Below are 17,664 nucleotides of genomic sequence, written 5' to 3'. Positions count from 1 at the left end.
GCTTCCCAGTGCCAGAGGGCAGGGCTGGATGGGATATTGGGAAGGAATTGTTCCCTGGGAGGGTGGGCAGGCCCTGGTACAGGGTGCCCAGAGCAGCTGGGGCTGCCCCTGGATCCCTGGCAGTGTCCCAGGCCAGGTTGGATGGAGTTTCCCTCTGGAATTTTGCTGCTCTAACCCCATCCACAGGCAGCTCCGGGAGTTTGGGAAGGGCTTGGTAGGAGATGCTGGGCCTAAATGAGACCCTGGTGCCTGTGGGGGCCCCTGAAACCCAGCCCTGCCCTCCTTGCCCACCCTCCCAGGGCACTGCCCAGCACCACGGGCACTCCATGCTCAGGACAGCATGTGGCTCCCATCCTCTGGTGGGAGGGGAGAGTCCAAAGAGGCCCCAAATCACTCCAGGATGGGTGGGAGCACCCAGGGGAGCGGGGCCTCCACAACTTCCCTGGGAAGTCCTCTGGTGGGAGGTAACAGGCAGCTGCTAAAGGCTGCAAGGGGAAACCCACAGAACAACTGAACCCAAAGGCCACCCAGGTGAGGTGGAATGGAAAGCCTGACCTCAAGGTTTACACTGCAGCTCCATCCCAGAGCTTTTGTGGCTTATTTGGATAATGATACCCAGCAAGGCCTTCAGAACCTCTGTGAGGAGCTCTGCCAGGCTGCACTTCCACAGAGCACTGCTGGCACCAAACAGAGGGCACTGGACTCACTCTGCCCGAGGGCAGCCTCAGCCTGAGCAGCAGCAACGCTGCTCCCAACACTCCTACCCAGGATCAGGAGTGGGGCAAGGAGAGCAAGAGGTCATCTGCACTGGAGACATTCTGAGGCCTGGCTTTGCCAGTGCTGAGCCAGAACTGCTCATTTGCTTAGCACAGAGTTTATGACACCTCCAAAACCATCTCAGGTCAGTGCCTCCCAGACACCCACCAAACCCAAAAACTGAACAAGTCACTGCACAGCAGCTGAAGAAAGCCCAAGGCAAAGCTTTTCCTGAGTCAGAGCAAGCTCTGGAAGACTGCATTGCTCAAGACATGGAGATTCCTTCAAAAAGCCAGGAGATGGTTAATACTGTAAAAATTCTATCTGCGCCCTTGGTAAAGGAAGAGAAGATCCTTGTGATGTTCCTGCAGAGGCAGTGGGGTTCAGACCTCTGTGATGGGTGAGTGAGCTCAGCTCCAGCTCTCACTGCTCCTCCCAGAGTCTGCCCCAAGAAAGGGAAGGGTGGAACAGCAGCTGCCACCACCCGTGTCAGAGCAGGGGCTGGGCTGGAAGGGCAGAGACCCCTCCCATCAGCCCAGGCTGCTCCAGCCCATCCTTAACCCACCCCGACACCGAGCTCTGCTGAGGTGACATCACTCATCCGTTCATGTGACAAATTAAGTTCAAACTTTTTTTTATTAAGCACATTCCACAGTACAAAGCTTTAGATCATGAACGATATCTGTACAATTTAACAGTTTCAAGAAGCTGTTCATACACCAACTTTCCAAACAGATAATTGGCAAACATAATTACAAGTTAGAATTAGACTATCCCAGTGCTTTGAAACATTAATATCGCAGTAATGTACAGTTGCTCAATTATGGTTAGCAAAACAAAGTCCAGAGTGCAGCCAGGATCACTACCATGAATCCCAGGAGTCGAGTTCCTTGGGTGCCAATCACAAAAGTCCACTGCTATGTTACACAAAGCACAAAGAAGTTTAGACTGCATGTTCAAATATCATTATCTCCCAAGGAAAAACAGGAATTTAAATCTTACACATGCATTTTTAAAAAAAGGACTCCGCTCTTCAGAAACAAAGAACCTTTTTCTTCAGGGCTGCGACAGATGTCTCTTTTTTAAACAGTTTTAATATTAAAGCTATTAGATGAGAAGGGTAAAGTAAGACACTTGCACGAACTACTGTCAAGCTTACCAAAAAGTGACCTCATGGACGCTCAGGAGCGAGTTTACTCTTCTGGACTTCACCACATTCGCTCATCTCGATGAATAAATAGCTGGAGTAACACAGGGATGGGAGCTGGGCTCCCCGGGAAGGGCGGGAGGGGAGCCCTGCAGTGCCCCTGGGGAGGGGCTGGGCTGGTGACACCTGGAGCTCCCCCGCTGTCCCTCGGCACCGCGCAGGGAAAGGCAACAACCCAAGAGAGCCAACACTGCTGCCAGCACAGAACAGCACAGGACGGACACAGAGCCGGGGAAGCGCGGCACGGCCCGCGCCAGCCGCGCCCGCCCAGGGCGGCGGGGACAGAAAAGCCACGGGGCCGGTGCCGATGGGAAACTCACTTTGCATTGCTCCACGCCTCCTCCTGACCTCAGGACAGAGCAGGGGGGTTGTGTGACCACACAAAGGGAAGGGGACACTGTGAGAACTGAAGAAGCAGCTATGGAGGCTCCCTAACAAAAGCCTGGAGGAGCCAGGACACGGCAGCCGATCCTCCCGGGAACCCAGCACGGGCACAGGAAGCAGAGCGGTGACTGGAAGGAGCTCCTCTCCACCGTCAGGAAGTGTCACAAACCAAACATAAATAAATGGAACTTTGGCCCATGGTTCTTCTCCACTGAGCAGCCACTCTAATGCTACCGAGGACATCAGCGGGGGCTGCGAGGCCCCACTGGTGTTAGAGACACACAGCTGCAAATCCCGCGGCACAAAAATATAAGATACAGAACATAAATTAAACAGTTTTTAATTTTTAAAAAGTTTAGAAATTACATTTTAAAATATGTAGTTCCCATTAAAAAAAAAACAAAAACGAAACAAAAAAAACAAAAACAAACCCAACTAATGAATACTGAAAACCTCCTTTTGCGAGACAATGTCTAGGTAATCATGTCACCACCAGTGCCAGGGATCAGGATGTCCTGCTGCCAAGTGCCACCACGCTGAGTGTTAGTGTGAAGTGTCAGGACATCCCGAGCCTGGCACCAGAGGCTCTGCTGTATGTACAAGGTATCTACATGCTTACACAGTATCCGAGATGAGGGAAGCACACAGGGAAGGAGGGGGGACTACAGCAAACATCAGGAAGCGCAGGATGGCGAGTACAGAGCACAGGGCAAAGGAAAAGACAGTGCTATACAACTAGCTCAGATAACCTAGCCTGAATTGCAGGGAATCTTTAATTTAAAAGAAATTATTGGTGCAGAAACAAGTAAACTGTAATCCAAAAATATTACTGAGCAATTCAGAAATATTTCTAAGAGTCCAACGTACACCTATGGAACAGAACGGGCTCTGAACCTGCCATGGGGAACGCCTAAAGGACAGTGGTGACTGGAAAGCAAAGCTCTGTACATTCTGGGCATGTGTTTGGCACCCAAATTTCATTGGAGAATGTTTTTTTTTTTTCTTTAAAGTCAGACAAAAGTGCAAAGCAATATAAATTAGGCCAAGTCCTTTCTTGACTTCCGATTTATATCTGAAAAACAAGCCATCAGAGTTCAGTTTCTACGGACAATTTACATGTGAAGCTTTGGATTTCTCACAGCAGGGAAGGATAGGCTTCTGAAATTCATCTACTCCAAGTCAGTGAATTTGTAGCAAATTCAAAGACGACCACTGAGAGCAGGAAAGATTAAGAAATTTAGATATAGAATTGTGCTGCTTTGCATCTACACAGCATCTAGAACCAATTCTGACTTTAGCTGTCAATCATCTTCAGGCATGTAGTAGCCAAAAATCCAGTAGTTCAAGACTGTGGAACCCTGAAAAAGACAAAAGACAAGTGAACTGAGGGGAGGCACAGAGCAAACAGCACCCAGAGGTGCTCAGGCCCACAGCAGCCTTTGCATCCAGGCTGAGAGGGAAGGGCAGAGCACGTGCAGGAGGTGACACTCGTGCAGCACAGGGAGGGCTGCTGGCCAGAACTCCCCACTGCAGCCCCTCCTGCAGGGGAGCTGCCCCCAGGGGCTCTGGGGTGTGCTCCAAGCTCCACAGCAGCAAGAGCCAGGCTCTCCTGGGCCTTGGCAGTGACCCACAGAGTTCCCTTCCACAGAGGCAGAGGCACAGCCCTGGTGGGCACAGCCAGGGACCCTCCAGCTCAGCCCCCCAAACCCCAGTGCTGTTCACTGAAACAGCGACCATGGGGACTGTCCTTTATTCCTCACACTGCAGAGCAAGAGTTCTGCACAGGAGGCAAGTTCAGCTGCTTTAATACATGAGCAGCTTTTAGGAAAACACACAAAAACCTCAAATACTTTGATACTCCCATGACCTTTTCCAGCCCGATAGCTCCATTATCAGCTTGGAGGCAGTGTAAGGTCTGACTGTAATTAAATCTGAGCTTTGGTTTTACCTGCCACTTCCCAAAACCATCTTTATGGACTAGGGAGAACTTCCCTCTTCTGATATGAAATTCCCATGAAAGGTTAAAACATCCTTAGGCAATTCCCCTCAGCTTCCCTTCCCTCAGCCCAAGGGCTAATGCTTAATACCAGAATATTAGACTATCATATGGGAACAATTTTTATCATGTTACAATAAACAACAGGAATTCAACAGAAAGCAATAAAACTCTCACAGCCAACTGCCAGGACTGTCAAAAATGATCCACTTTGAAGAGCCTCACATTGCAAAGCCTGTAAAAACGTGTGCAGGGCTGCTTCAAAATTCACAAGACTGTGATGTTTGAAAGCTTATAAAACTGTTTCATTAAATGTCATGATGAAATACTAGCTGTTTGACCAAAATTTTATATAGATTTAGGGTTTTTGGATTCTGAAGTCAGACAAACCTGTCAAAAAGTGACATCACAGCATCTCTGCAGTAGAGGAAATAGCTGTTCAGGGAATGTCATTACCAACACCAACAGCTCCCAGGATGAGGGGCTGCATGGTCCCAGCTGTGCCTCCCGGGCCAGGCAGACTGAGCTGTGCAGAAGTGCCAAGTGTGCAGGATGTGAGCAGCAGAACCCCCTGCCAAAGGCTTCTCACACTGTCCTGGCAAATCCCAAAGACAGAGCCGGGAGGGCCACGTGAGGCACCAGCAAGGTGCCGAGTTCTTGACCTGAGGGAGCGGCTGGAGCTGGGCCAGGGCAGGCTCAGGCTGGAGAGCAGGGAAAGGTTCTTCCCCAGAGGGTGCCGGGCACTGCCCAGGCTCCCCAGGGAATGGGCACGGCCCCGAGGCTGCCAGAGCTGCCAGGGGTGCACAGGGTGGGGTTGCTGGGGTGTCTGTGCAGGCCCAGGAGCTGGAGGGATGATCCTTGTGGGTCCCTTCCAGCTCAGGACAGTGTATGATTCTGTGTCTCTTTTGCCCTTAAAACACACTGTGTGGCTTTTATATGAATCAAAACTAATAAAAGAAGCCTGCCCAATCTGTAATTTAAAAACAGAATTTGTCCATCTCAAATTATCATTTTAGTCAACAGAACCAAGCACTGATGCAGGACTGGAAGGTAGATGGAGACTGTTGACAAAATGCAGCCTGTTCTACCTGCCTGAAAAGGCAAGAAAAATAAAAAATAGAATTACTCACAGAAAGGAGGAAAACAAGTTTTCCATTGAGAGGGAAAATCATTCAGGTTCAACAAGCCTTGGAGGCCCCACAGCAGCAGCTCACTTAGGTCTGGATCCAGTGGCACAAAGCCAATGCCAGGAGCAGGACACAGTCCCTGGGGATGTGTCAGTGACAGCATCCAGCTTTCCACACGGATGCATTTACATCCTCTGGGATCAAACACACAAGGCAGGCAGTGCTGGAGGCCCTGGCTCCTTGGGGAGTTTAGGAATTATGTCCTATGGAGTTGTTTTTAGCCACTCCCACCCTGTACCAGCATCCTCAGCAGTTCAGCCTTCCCAGCTGTCCCTGTCCCGCCCCAGGAAGGATGAGCCAGTCCCCGAGTTTCACTAAGCCACCCCTGCAGCAGTGCTCTTAAAACCTGCTGTGAGGGGAAGGTTTAAGTGGGATTCTGCACATGGCTCATGTTCACAGCATCAGTTCTTCCTTATTCCAGGGCCTGATTACAGGAATGCTGAGAGGCAGCTCAGCCCGGCAATGGCCAACTGCTGGCTCAGAGCCTCCCTGCAAAGCTGTATGCCAACAGATTCAAGTGTCAGATCCAGAGAGGGCACTGCCCTGGCGTTTTTAAAAGGAGTTCAGTAGCAGGGAAGGCAGCCAACACTTCCTGAGGTGAAAGAAAACTCTTCTTTAAGCAGGAGCACCTCAAAGTGTGTCTGCACAGGGGAAGGGATTTCCTAGCCAGATGCAGAGATCCTGCAGGAGTGCAAAAACCTGAGGAGCATATTGCCACAGCAGGGACAAATGTACCCAGAGAGATAATGAGAATCCCTTCTTACAGGAAGGCTTTCCACACCATGTTTAAGCAAAGTATTCATTATCTACTTCAAATAAAATAAATCCTTCCTGTTGGGGCCATGTCACTCCCAGCTCCTCTTGTTGTGGTGTCTCCAGTTCCTTGGAAGCACTGGCAGAGCCTGCTGTGCTTTGGAAGGGCAGTGCCTGTGTTTCTGAGTCCCAGCACTCACAGGTGTATTTTGAAGTGCAATTGTTGGCAGCAATAGAGAGGAAAAGAATCCACACTCCCACAACAAAGGGCTCTGAGCAGTGACTGGGACAGGGAACCCAACTACAGCGAGTTCCTGGGCTCTGCTTCATTCAGCTCTGAGCTTCCCCTGCCACTTGTGCTTCTCAGGGAGCTGCTGCTGCCCAAGGCTCAGATCCCTGCAGAGGCCCTGCACTGCTTCTTCCACAGCTCCCCACAGCCAGCACGTACACGGAGAGCTCCAAACAGCTCCAATTTCATGGCACAGCTGGAATGCCTGTGCCATACACCAAGCCTCCTCGATTCCCAGGAATGCTGTGAATACATGACAGCTCTCTTAACATGCCTGAACACCCAGTTATAACCAGGAGGGATTACAGAAGGGGGTAAGCCAACAGGACATGCTGGAGCATGACCACACAAAGACTAGATAGGGAAAGGAGTGGCATAAAAAGGTTTTATTTTCTTAAGGAGAACCTCAGCTTGTTTAACTAAGCCAAGCTGCAGGCAGAGGGAACATTTCAGACATTTCCCAGATCCAACAAACGAGGGAGCCTTACCTTCTGAGGGCAGTAAAGTGCAGACTGTTATCTGGAGATGTAGGTGTATGTTCTAGATGGAGAGCGGGTCTCGTTCTGGGCACTCGGTGGCACATTTAAGAAATCCCAAATCAGAATTGTATCATCATGGGAACTACTAATGATCTGAAATTCATCAAACTGGAGCCTAAAGACACGTCCTGAATGTTCCTGTGGGCAAGAGGCAAGCAGTCAGCAAGGCAAGAGGGAAACACTGCAGAGCACTGGTATCACACAGCTATCTGGACACACAAAGTGTGTTCAAACTCTGCTGTGCTGACTAAAAAACCTTCATAATTACACACACATTTAAGGAAAGCTGCTTTTGTATGAGAATTCTTCACAGAAAACACACGGCTCTCAAATCCAGTGCTGTACCCTGAGCCTCCCTTGGTGGGGCCAGCCCAGCCACAGGCTGAGATTGTTCCAGACAGAAGCTGCCCATCCACCAAGGAGCAGCAATTTCTGCCCCTGGCTGGCACTGATGCTCTGCCAGGGCTCCTTCTCCTGCAGAATTCTCTGCTGGATTCTGCTTTTGTGCAGCCCCAAAAGAGCACATCACAGCTCCACCCTGCTGAGAGGATCCTCAGGGCTCACACACCAGCCAGGAGTTCAAATGCTGCCGTAAGAAGGGGAGTACATGCTCCAGCAGCTCTTCCAACAGATCTCAAAGTGGCACCAAGAAGCCCAGAAAAGGCTCTCCCCTTAGTCCTGCTTACCCATTCTCATTAAATTTAAAGTGAGGACTCTGCCTGTATTGGAGAACTAACCCAAGCTGGCAGAGCGATCCCAAACTCCAACCTGAGCTACAGGATACCCACAGAATACAGAAACAACTTTTTCACTGAAACTAAACAGAAGAATAGTTAAATCTTATCTCTATATCAAGACAAGTGAAGAGAAAGAAAAAGGAGAAGCATTTCCAGCCACATAAGCACTTCCCCAGGTGTTGGAAAGACCAAGCACATGCATTACCTACAGTCAAGGACTCTGAGTTGCTACAGGCTTGTCAAACTGACTCCTGAAGTAAAATTCCACACACATTTGGGTGAAAAGAACAAGGAATTCTTTCCCCCATCTATTTTTAATTAAGTCTGCTGTCACAAGCCAAACCCCTCATTACAAAGAAAAATATAACTTAAGCAACTTAAGCCTTAAATGACAGTCCTCTGAAGGGCTGAGAGCTCCTGTGGCAATCTGCTGGACTCAGCCTCCCCTCCTCCCCCTTCCCAGCTCTTCCTTCCAAAGTGAAGGTTACCAGAAAACTTTGGGAAAGGCTCACAATATTCTTGCCCCCTTTTTAATAAGAGGAAATTTAAAACCAGCCCTACAGAGATGCTAGGGAAACACACCAATACCCAGAGTGATTTGATAAAGTATCATGATGATTTCTTTTTCTTTTAAGAGTATTTGAGAATCTCAAACCAGAAAAATTTGATCTTTCATTTAAGGTCAGATGCAACTCATTCAGGATATGACAATACAGTTTTCTTCATTCTTAAGCACTATGGACTTCATAAACCATCCTGGCATTCCCACCTATCCCACAATAATGCACTAAACACCCCAGACAACCCCCAATTAATTAACTTTTACTTACCACTAACGTACGCAAGCATAATGTACTTGCTGGAGCACGAGGATCAAGAGCAGCTTGCAAGTCCCAAACTTTAATTTTGCTGAAAGTAAGATAAGAAAATCATTATGAAAGCATAGAAAAAAACATCCAAAGCCCTGGAAAGCTTGCCAGGTTTTCCCTATAGCTAGTTCCCCAGGATCAAGCATATTGTGAGAAATACTAATGCTCAAGCTTGTAAAAGCCAGGTAGTTTTGTGTTTCTTTGCAGCAGCCATTCCAGTGATGGCTCTGTGATGGCTGCGACAGACAACCTGACAAAGCACACACAAACCCCTCTGGAATGTGGGAATGAAGCTGGGCCCACCAACCCCAGGCAGACACTGACCCCAAATAAAAGGCTACAGACAAACGCAGTTCCACAATTGTTTTCACTAACTCTCCAGGCAGAGGAAGAAATGGAGAATCTGGATGTGGATGTAACTGCCATGAATTCACAATGCACTGCAGACACTGAGCAAGCCAGAGGTGCTCATGGAAGGGGGTCCTGCCCTCAGCCCCACAGAAATGGTCTGAAGACTCCTGAGAGCCCCGCAAGAGAAAAGCAGAACTTTTCAGAACTGCTTTCAAACCTACCCATCGTAGGCTCCACTAACAATCCTCTTGTTGTCGAACCTGATGCACCGAACCAGCTCTTCGTGGCCTTCTAATACTCTTAAACAGGCACCACATTCAATGTCCCAGAGCCTGGGGAGAACACAGGAGAAAGGCTGATTCCCACACCCAGGGTTAAGCATCTCCTGCCTGGCTTGCTGTGGGAGGTATGTAATTTGCTTAAAAAGGTGTGTCATTCAGAGCAGCTGCAGTACATGTACCAAAATTAACGCAAACATTCAAAAGCACATGCAAGTAAAGCTCAGCATTATTCTGGGAAATTCTAACAAGTTTTTTCTATTCTCTGTAAACCACTGATTAGAAGTTCAGAAAATAAGAAAGCCAGAGATCAATGTCTTCCCCATCTCTCCCAGCAGAAGACACGGTGATAGAGCAGCAGATAAGAGGCTTTGTTCACTTTGAAACCTGAGTGTCCCACTCTTTCACGGGGTAGTGAAATGTTTACTCCCACACTGAGGTGAGCCCCATTCCTAAACCATCTGCTCCAATGGCAAGCCACGCCAAGGAAGTTTTGCCAGCATCCAAGTGCAGGGAAATCGTGTTCTCAGGTGAGAAGGCCCCCGTTACACAGGGCCAGCAGCTCGTGGCACCCACCTGATGGTGTTGTCCGAGGAGCCACTGACCACGAGCCGGTCCCGGTACTGCAGGCAGGCGATGCCGCGCTTGTGCCCGTTCAGGGTCCGCACAAACTCGCACGTGCTGGTGCTCCACACCTGGGGACACGGGACAAACCCCTGAGAGCTGCACCAAACAAGGCTTCTGCAGTGCAGGAGAAGCCACTATGAATTCACAGACAGAAAGGCGTGAGGCTGAGCTCTGCTGGACAGAGCAGTGAAAACCCACAGAGCATCTTTAGAAGCAAAGAGCAGGGCCTGGGCCCCAGTGGGGACCCAGCAGTGACAGAGCCACAGGCACTGCTGTGGCACCGAGAAGAGCTGGGGGCTGTATATAAAATATTTTCAGGTGGCAGAGACTGCTCCAAACGATTTCAAAAATTTGATTACACTTGGTAAGTTAAGAATCGTTTTTAAGAATGGAGTTATCGAATGCAAAACTCTCACGTTTTTTACCAAAGAAATTACTAGGAAGCTTTTAGTAAGAGAAGGTCCGAACGTGGCCTTTAAGCTTGGTCTTAACATTAAAGGATTCAATCAACTTTGCCCATTTTTAATGAACTGTAATTGAAGTCGTAATGCAGAATATCAAGTGGCTCATTTTCCAACACAGAGTGCAGCAGGATCTCTGGCAGAGATTTGGACATGGAACTGCCAAGAACCTCTTGGCCCAGGCTAAGGCAGCTCTGGTTCACAGAGGGCAGGGTGGAAATGCCTTTGTTATATTAGTGCACTCTGGGTAACTCAAATCTTCTGGTATGTAACAGCCTTCAAATCCAGCCTCTGAATCCTTCAGACATGGCACAGCCTGGCTGAGCTGCTGGGAAGGCGTGGTGAGGAAAGGCACTGCTGAGGAATTTCACGTCTGGACAGAACTGCCAAGTGAAATTAAAAATACCACTGCAAAAAGGCACAGGATGTGCCACATTTAACAGAGCAACTGATCTCCAGACTAAGAGTTCAAACAGCAAATGGGCTTTGCTTTTCTGCAGCTGTACAACAGAAGCCATGAAAATATTCCAGTGCAGCTGTGTGCCCAAAGTCACCAGCAGCCAGCGAGAGGACGCTGCTCACTGAGAGACACCAGAACTGCTCCTGAACCCCTCAGCTGCTCCAAGTCTTTCCTTGGGAGCCACACGGCCCTGGAGCAGAGCTGTGCCACTTGCCTTGATGGTCCTGTCCCCCGAGGCTGACACGATGTACTTGTCATCGAAGTCCACCACGTTGACCGCAGCCCGGTGTCCCACCAGGACGCGGCGCAGGGTGATGTCCGTGGGGGAGGCCATGTCCCACACGGCGATGGACCTGTCCTTGGAGCACGTCACCATCAGCCCATTGCTGAACCTCAAATGGAGCACAGCCTCGTTGTGGTGGATCAGCGTGTTCAGAACTTCACCTGTATTTACATCCCAGACTCTGCGGGAGAGAACAGCGTTATCCCGAGGGAAGCTGATGGCTCTGCAGGGTATGAACATGCACAAGCCTGCTCTGGTCTCTAAGGGAGAGCTCTGGCTGGCTAAGCCCTGGCAGGGCTTGGGGAAGGCAGGAAGATGGTGCTGGAAGTGTCCTCAGTGCCAGCAGAACTGCAGTCAGGCAGTGCTCCTGGGTACTGAACACCCTCTCAGTAACAGTCACAACTACAAGATGTCAGAGGGAAACCCTAACTAAATAAATTATTGTATAGTTGGCCATCAGCCACTCCAAAACTTCAGGATATGCCTTGAATCCCTTAGGTCATATTCCTTCAAAATTCCTAATGCTAAAAGAACAAAATAGACTTGGAAATAAAATTTATTTAATATGATGCTTTGCCAAATATGAATATCTTGCTTCTGGAATACAAATATCACCTTTATCTTAGGGATGTTTTCTGATATTTAGAGATTATTGAAAATATTCCCAGCCCTGATATTCAAATTATTTCTGTGCAAGAACATTCACCTCACTGTAGAATCTGAAGATCCAGTTACAATAACTCTTTCATCATATTGCAGACAAAGAACTGAGCCAGTATGTCCCGTTAATACTTTCAAACATTCCAAGCTTGTTTTGTCCCAAATCTGTTAGAAACAAGAAGGGTAAATGGTTTAGCAACATCAAGAACATGGATCCAAGACTTGAACATCGTCACAGCTACAAAGAAGGGAGGAAAACCAGGGACTTCCATGAGTCGTGAGTCTGTCCCATCAGTGGGCCTTGTCCTTCCCTTTAGCTTAAGGAAGTTTTGATGTAAGTTTTTGAGAGAACAGTAAAATAACCAGCCCTCATGAGGAGATCAAATCCTGTCTGGCCAAAGGAGTGCCAGGGAGGATGAGCATGGAAGCAAACTCCTGGCAATCAAACAGCCACAGCCAGAGACAGCAGCACAGAGACCTCCCCCCTCCTGTGGGAACACTGATTTCAAGGCACATCTTTGCAGTCAGTGGAAGGGATCCCTGGCAGTGCCCCAAGCTTCCAGAGCACAGTGCAGGTGAGACTTTGCCAGGCTCAGACATCCCACCCTCACCAACCACACACACACACACAGGGTCCCATCAAGAGACACCAAGGAAGCACAGGCAGCTCCCCAGGGCAGAGCCCACTCAGCTGCAGGGAAAGGACAAAGAGAAGTGCTCACCTTAATGGAGTTATCTCGTAGGCCACTGATGATCTTCTCATCATCATACTGTAAACAGTAGACCCCTTTGCTGTTCTCGGAGCGGCACTGGATCCTTTGCAAGTTGTGCCTCCCACACCTCCAGTTGGATTCTATAGTCTGACCAGAGGGCAAAAACAGGAGTTGGGCCTGAGGCTGGAGCAGGACTGTCCCACACCCCACCAGCTTCCCACTTTTGCACACACCATCCTTGAATTTGAAGGATATACAACAAATATCTTCTCCTGCTCCCAATAAATACACACAAACCACAATGAATTAGAATTAGCACTTGTGTAATTTGTCATGACAAAGGCTGTGTTTATGGAGGAAATCATGGTCAACCAACCCTAATGAGAATTTCCCAAGGAGCCATTACAGAGATACATTCCAGAACCCTTTGGTTCCTCCCATATTTATGCGACCAACCAACAAAAGCAGCAAAGATGAAACCAGGAGCCCACATATCCAGCCTCACCTGAGTGACCAACATTACAGAACTGCTGAGTCCAACACGTGGGTGAAGGGATTTCCTGGGCCTTCCCTTCCCCTACCCAGCCATATCACCCATAAATTGTAGGAACCCCTTGGAAAGGGGTTTGACAGATGAAACCCTCCTGAAAGTACCCAAAACCTCGATAAAAATAAAGCTCACAGGAACTATAAGGTTTCAAATAACCCAAACCTGCTTTCCTCCCCCCAGTTAAAATCTGTGGAAGGGTAATTCTCAACATTTTGATTCTGAGAGATATTTTTAAGGAAAGAGACCTGACGTGCCTTAAAAAGCTGCAAACTATTTCACAGCAGAACCAGCATGATTTTCAGGTCTTAATCAGCTTTATTCCTTGTTGGAAAACCGATGCTGGGTTCAAAGAAATATAGGGGTTTGGACAGGAAGATCCTAACTCAACCATAAGAGAATCTGTGCCCAGAACCCCAGGCCAACACCTGCAGCACCTGGGCAGGCTGGGATGCTTTCACCTTCCAGTACAGGCACCAGAACAGGCCATCTGTTTAGCTGTTTCCCTGAGATTCTTCCCAAACACTGCATGGAAACCTGGGCAGAAGCTGACAGACTGTCAATTTGCTTGGAAAAGCATATTTATTACATAATCCTAACTTCCAAAGCAGTAGCAGGCACCTCTGCAGCTCCTCCAAGACTAAAATTGACTGAACCCTCAGTAAAGACAGAAGTGGAGTGTGACTGTGACATCCCAATTCTAGGAAAACATGTCTGCTTCAAGGGAAAACTGTCTTTCCACTTTGTTTTCCATATGTGTGCTCCTTCAATTGTCTCCCATTATGAAATTTGGAGAGAATTATACCCAGTCCTAATACAAACCTGATGCGCCCCAGGAATTCGTCTAAATCATAAATGCTAAGAGATCCTTCTAGAGGAGCAGCTGACAGGTCACTCATCCCCTCTCATTCCCTTCCAATCTGGTGGGGAAGCCAATGGAATCAGGACAGTGAGGGCGTCGGTTTGGGATAAGCTGTCCCGGCCAGCCAGTGCCCTGCTGATCGTCACACTGGGACCTGGGCTCAAACCTGACACTGCTCTGGGTCAGCCTTGGAGGGAACAGCCCAGCTCATCACCTTCCTTGCTCAGCATGGAATGCAGGCTTGGAGGGGGAAGGACAGGCAATTCCCAAGCTTTATCTCATCTGGGCTAGGAGAGCAGGACTGCAGCTCATCAACTGCTCTGACCCTCAGAAACAGGAGAGGACTGCAGGCATTAACAGCAGGAGCCAGTATAATTACAGATCTGAAGGCAGCAGATTTAAATGTGCAACAGTAACACTGGAGACAGAGGAGATAAAGCATCAAAGATCCCAGTTGGCCAATTTCAATAGTTTTAGAAACTATTTATGTTCTGAACAGTCTTAAGGGAGAGCTTCCCCAAAGCCCTGTTCTTGGACAGCTCTGCACTAAGCAGTTGCACCATGCATGTGCCAGAGGAGCCGGGAGTGCTCAAACTCCCCGGGAGCACTTCCACACTTGAGCTTCCTGCGACAGCCACTCCCAACAGCTCCAGAACACCTTGGGAACCCCACAAATCACAAATGCTGCTGGTCACAGCTTCCCACACAGAGCAGCCCGCAGCGGAAGTGTGCTCACCAGGCACTCGGGACACGAGCTGGCTCAATTCTCACAGGTTCACTATAGGAAGCTACTTCAGCTGCTCCCCACAAGAAAATGCTGGCTTCAGATAAAGGCAACTCAAGTCTCGTGTGTATCTCTGTGAGGGCAGTAAGTCACATACAGGTGCACACTTCACTTCTGTGAGTAGATGTCATTCCATGTAGCCATTATGTGCTGTGGCTACTGTGGGAAAACAGTGCCTGTTTTTGGAGAACTTGTAAAATCCCCTCACGCTGCCTTAATTCCTGGGATGCTGGGAAAGCAGCCACGACACACAGAATGTACAGCAGCACTTCCCTGGGCAGCAGAGTGAAACCAGATGTGCACATCCAGAGAAATAACATTTGAGATGACTGAACAGACTGAGTGGGTGGGCAACTGGAGGACCCTCTGAGAGGAACATGGTTAATGCAGAACTGGCAACCACACAAAAGCTTCTGCTGTAGGGCATTTCTGGTTGTTGCTCCATGGTGCAGTGAGAGAAAGTCTTCATCTGCACCCTCCTGCCAGGAGATATCCTAACTGGATACACCGAGCAGGGAGGACAGCAGGTATGAGGGGTGAGATCACTGTGCTTATGGACCCTTAAAGCACCAGGGGGTGAGGGCTGAAGAATCCCACAGTTTATTTGCGTATCTGTGGTTCCACACCAACACCAATATATCCAACACCCACTACTGCATTTTCTACAGATCCCTTCAAAAGTCTCCTCTGCCTCTGAACTCAGGTTTCCCAGTTAAAAGTAGAACAGTCTCCCGAGTTCACACCCCCAGTTTCTCTCCTAAAAGCTCACCGGAGCAACAGCAGCGAGGAGCTCACAAATGCTGCACAACCAACAAAATCTGGACATATAAGGGATAAATACCGAGCATTTGCCAAAGCATTTGCCACAGCAGGAGAGCCATTTGGCAGCTGAAGTGGTGCACAAATGGACTGAAGGAAAAGAAAGCATTTCATGAGAAAAGTACAAATAGAAAATAGTCCAAGATGTAGAGGTATAGCCAAGCCTTGACCATGCCAGAATACATTCACTGGTGCAAAGATGCACAGTGAAAAAAATGCAATTCATCTGGATTAACAGCTGGAACACTAACTATACATTGGAAGTGTTAAGGATAATCTACTAGGAACAGGGGGTTTTTTTCCCATTGGATAATGTACACTATGTTCAGCTCCTTGGCTAACAATTGCATTTTTATCCTTGTGAATGTTATTGCAGAGTAAGTGGGTTTATCATAATCCCATAAACCAAGGGGTTTCTGTTCCCTCTGAATACACAATTCTCCTACAGGACAAGGGGGGCAGGGAAAAGCAAAAGGAACATCAACATTTGTTACGTATGTAGGGATTTCTCCTGACGCATTAGGCCATGAAAATCCAACCCTTTGTTCTTCTCATGCTTTCTTCAAAGGGAAAAAGGAAAATCCCTCCTGACTGTGGCAGAGGGAAGGCACAAATAAATGAACTTGTGTCACCAGGGTAGAGAGGGCTTAATAATTAATTCATGATGAAGTTAAGAGGGTTTGATAAGCAAAGACAAAATGACAGATTGGCCATGGCACGAGGTTCTCTGCACCCTCGAGGTCTTTGCTCTCTTGGACACTCTGAAGTCTATTCGGATGAAAAAGCAGCATCAAGCTCTTGAAGAAGGATTCCCCAGATCCTGGCTTGACTCTGGAATTCACTGCTGGGGCTCCAAACTGCTGAGAGACAGTGAGGGGCAAAGAGTTTTCATAGTGTCTGCATCAGCCTGAAGAAGAAAGGCTGTGAGATGTTAATTTCCTCGAGGGCTCGGGCTGCTCCCCAGGACTCTGCAGAGAAGTGGCTTTCTGGCTGGACTCAGCAAAGCATAAACAGCGAAGTCCAGAAATCCAAACTACTCTAGACCAAAAGGAAACGGAAGCTTTTCCTAGCAAGTTTCTCAGCAGAATTCAAGACCAAAAGTTCCTGATGTTTGCAGCTGCTTAGGTAAGATCCAGATGTGACAATACAAACTGAGGAGTGTGACCCCTCTCTGCATGGGACTGATGCTCTAAGTACGGAGCTGCCCAAAGGCCACCAGGTACAACCATCCCTGTGCTCTGTCCCTTGCTGCAGCTTTGCTGATCCTCTTCTAAAGCCCCATTTTAAAAGCACAGATCGACCTTGCTGTGCTGAGTGAGATCAGTCTGGGCAGTGGAATATGCTGATGCCTTACAGAGGAAGAGCAGGCTTGGAGAAACTGCATCAAAGCCCACTGACAAGCAAGGATATAGAATTGACTCTGGGAGAAAGCTGACAGCGTAATACTGACCGTGGAACCAAGCCTGAGGAAAAGGCAGTTGGGTTCTCCAAGTGTCAAAATGCTGTTAGACACCTTAGGCGAACCAGATAAAAAAGGCAACATGAACTGCACTCTCACACCCAAAGAACAGTCACTCAGGGACTGTCAACAGCACTGGGACTGTCTCACTGCCCAGGGTGCTGGGAATGCCTGGTGTGCTGAGGGAGGCACAACACACCACTGAGGAAGGGCATGAGAGACAGGGATGACCCCAAGCGCAGCTGCACCTCATCCCTGTGCTTCTGTCTCTGGAGGCTGTGCTGGCCAGCCTGAGCTGACATGAGCTGTTCTGCTTGCCCAGGTAACGAGTAAAGAATCCACTCAACTCCCACTGAGGAGTCCTGGAACAGGAGGATGCAGAAGGACCAAGCTGCTCTTCCCTGAAAGGTCTGTCCTGGGCACCAAGCCCCTCTGCAAACACAGCCTCAAAGCAGAGGAGCCCAAAGGGATTCCAGGGCAGCATCTTTTCCATCCCTGCAACTGCCATGATCACAGTAACACACCCTGATGGCTCTGCCTGGTTTTCTCTCAGAAGATCTTCATTTCCACTGATTTCCACCACACTTAAGACTAAAATGTCAAGCTTTTATGTTACAGGTGCAACATCAATGCATACAGACCT

General features: G+C 48.6%; 1 protein-coding gene across 3 annotated transcripts in view; it reads right to left on the bottom strand.

Moving 5' to 3' along the window:
* Nucleotides 1-1,373: 1,373 nt before the first annotated feature.
* The window catches only part of FBXW11 (F-box and WD repeat domain containing 11), a 59,105-nt gene continuing 42,814 nt past the window's right edge, over nt 1,374-17,664 (bottom strand). For 2 of the 3 annotated variants that reach the window (XM_017738164.1, XM_008636750.2), the window contains 8 exons: nt 12,560-12,697; nt 11,884-12,002; nt 11,109-11,358; nt 9,923-10,041; nt 9,290-9,400; nt 8,679-8,757; nt 7,061-7,249; nt 2,866-3,705 (listed from right to left, as the gene is read on the bottom strand). In XM_017738164.1, coding sequence (XP_017593653.1) covers nt 7,088-7,249; nt 8,679-8,757; nt 9,290-9,400; nt 9,923-10,041; nt 11,109-11,358; nt 11,884-12,002; nt 12,560-12,697 — 978 coding nt within the window. In that variant the 3' untranslated portion in view covers nt 2,866-3,705; nt 7,061-7,087. Of the gene's footprint in view, nt 3,706-7,060; nt 7,250-8,678; nt 8,758-9,289; nt 9,401-9,922; nt 10,042-11,108; nt 11,359-11,883; nt 12,003-12,559; nt 12,698-17,664 lie in introns of all 3 variants that reach the window. The other variant, XM_017738163.1, reaches the window with a different exon arrangement.

This window comes from Corvus brachyrhynchos, unplaced genomic scaffold, assembly GCF_000691975.1.
Source record: "Corvus brachyrhynchos isolate BGI_N302 unplaced genomic scaffold, ASM69197v1 scaffold616, whole genome shotgun sequence".
In the NCBI taxonomy this organism is placed as follows: Eukaryota; Metazoa; Chordata; class Aves; order Passeriformes; family Corvidae; genus Corvus; species Corvus brachyrhynchos.
Note: the sequence above shows the minus strand (reverse complement) of the source record. Positions and strands in the feature narration are given on the sequence as shown.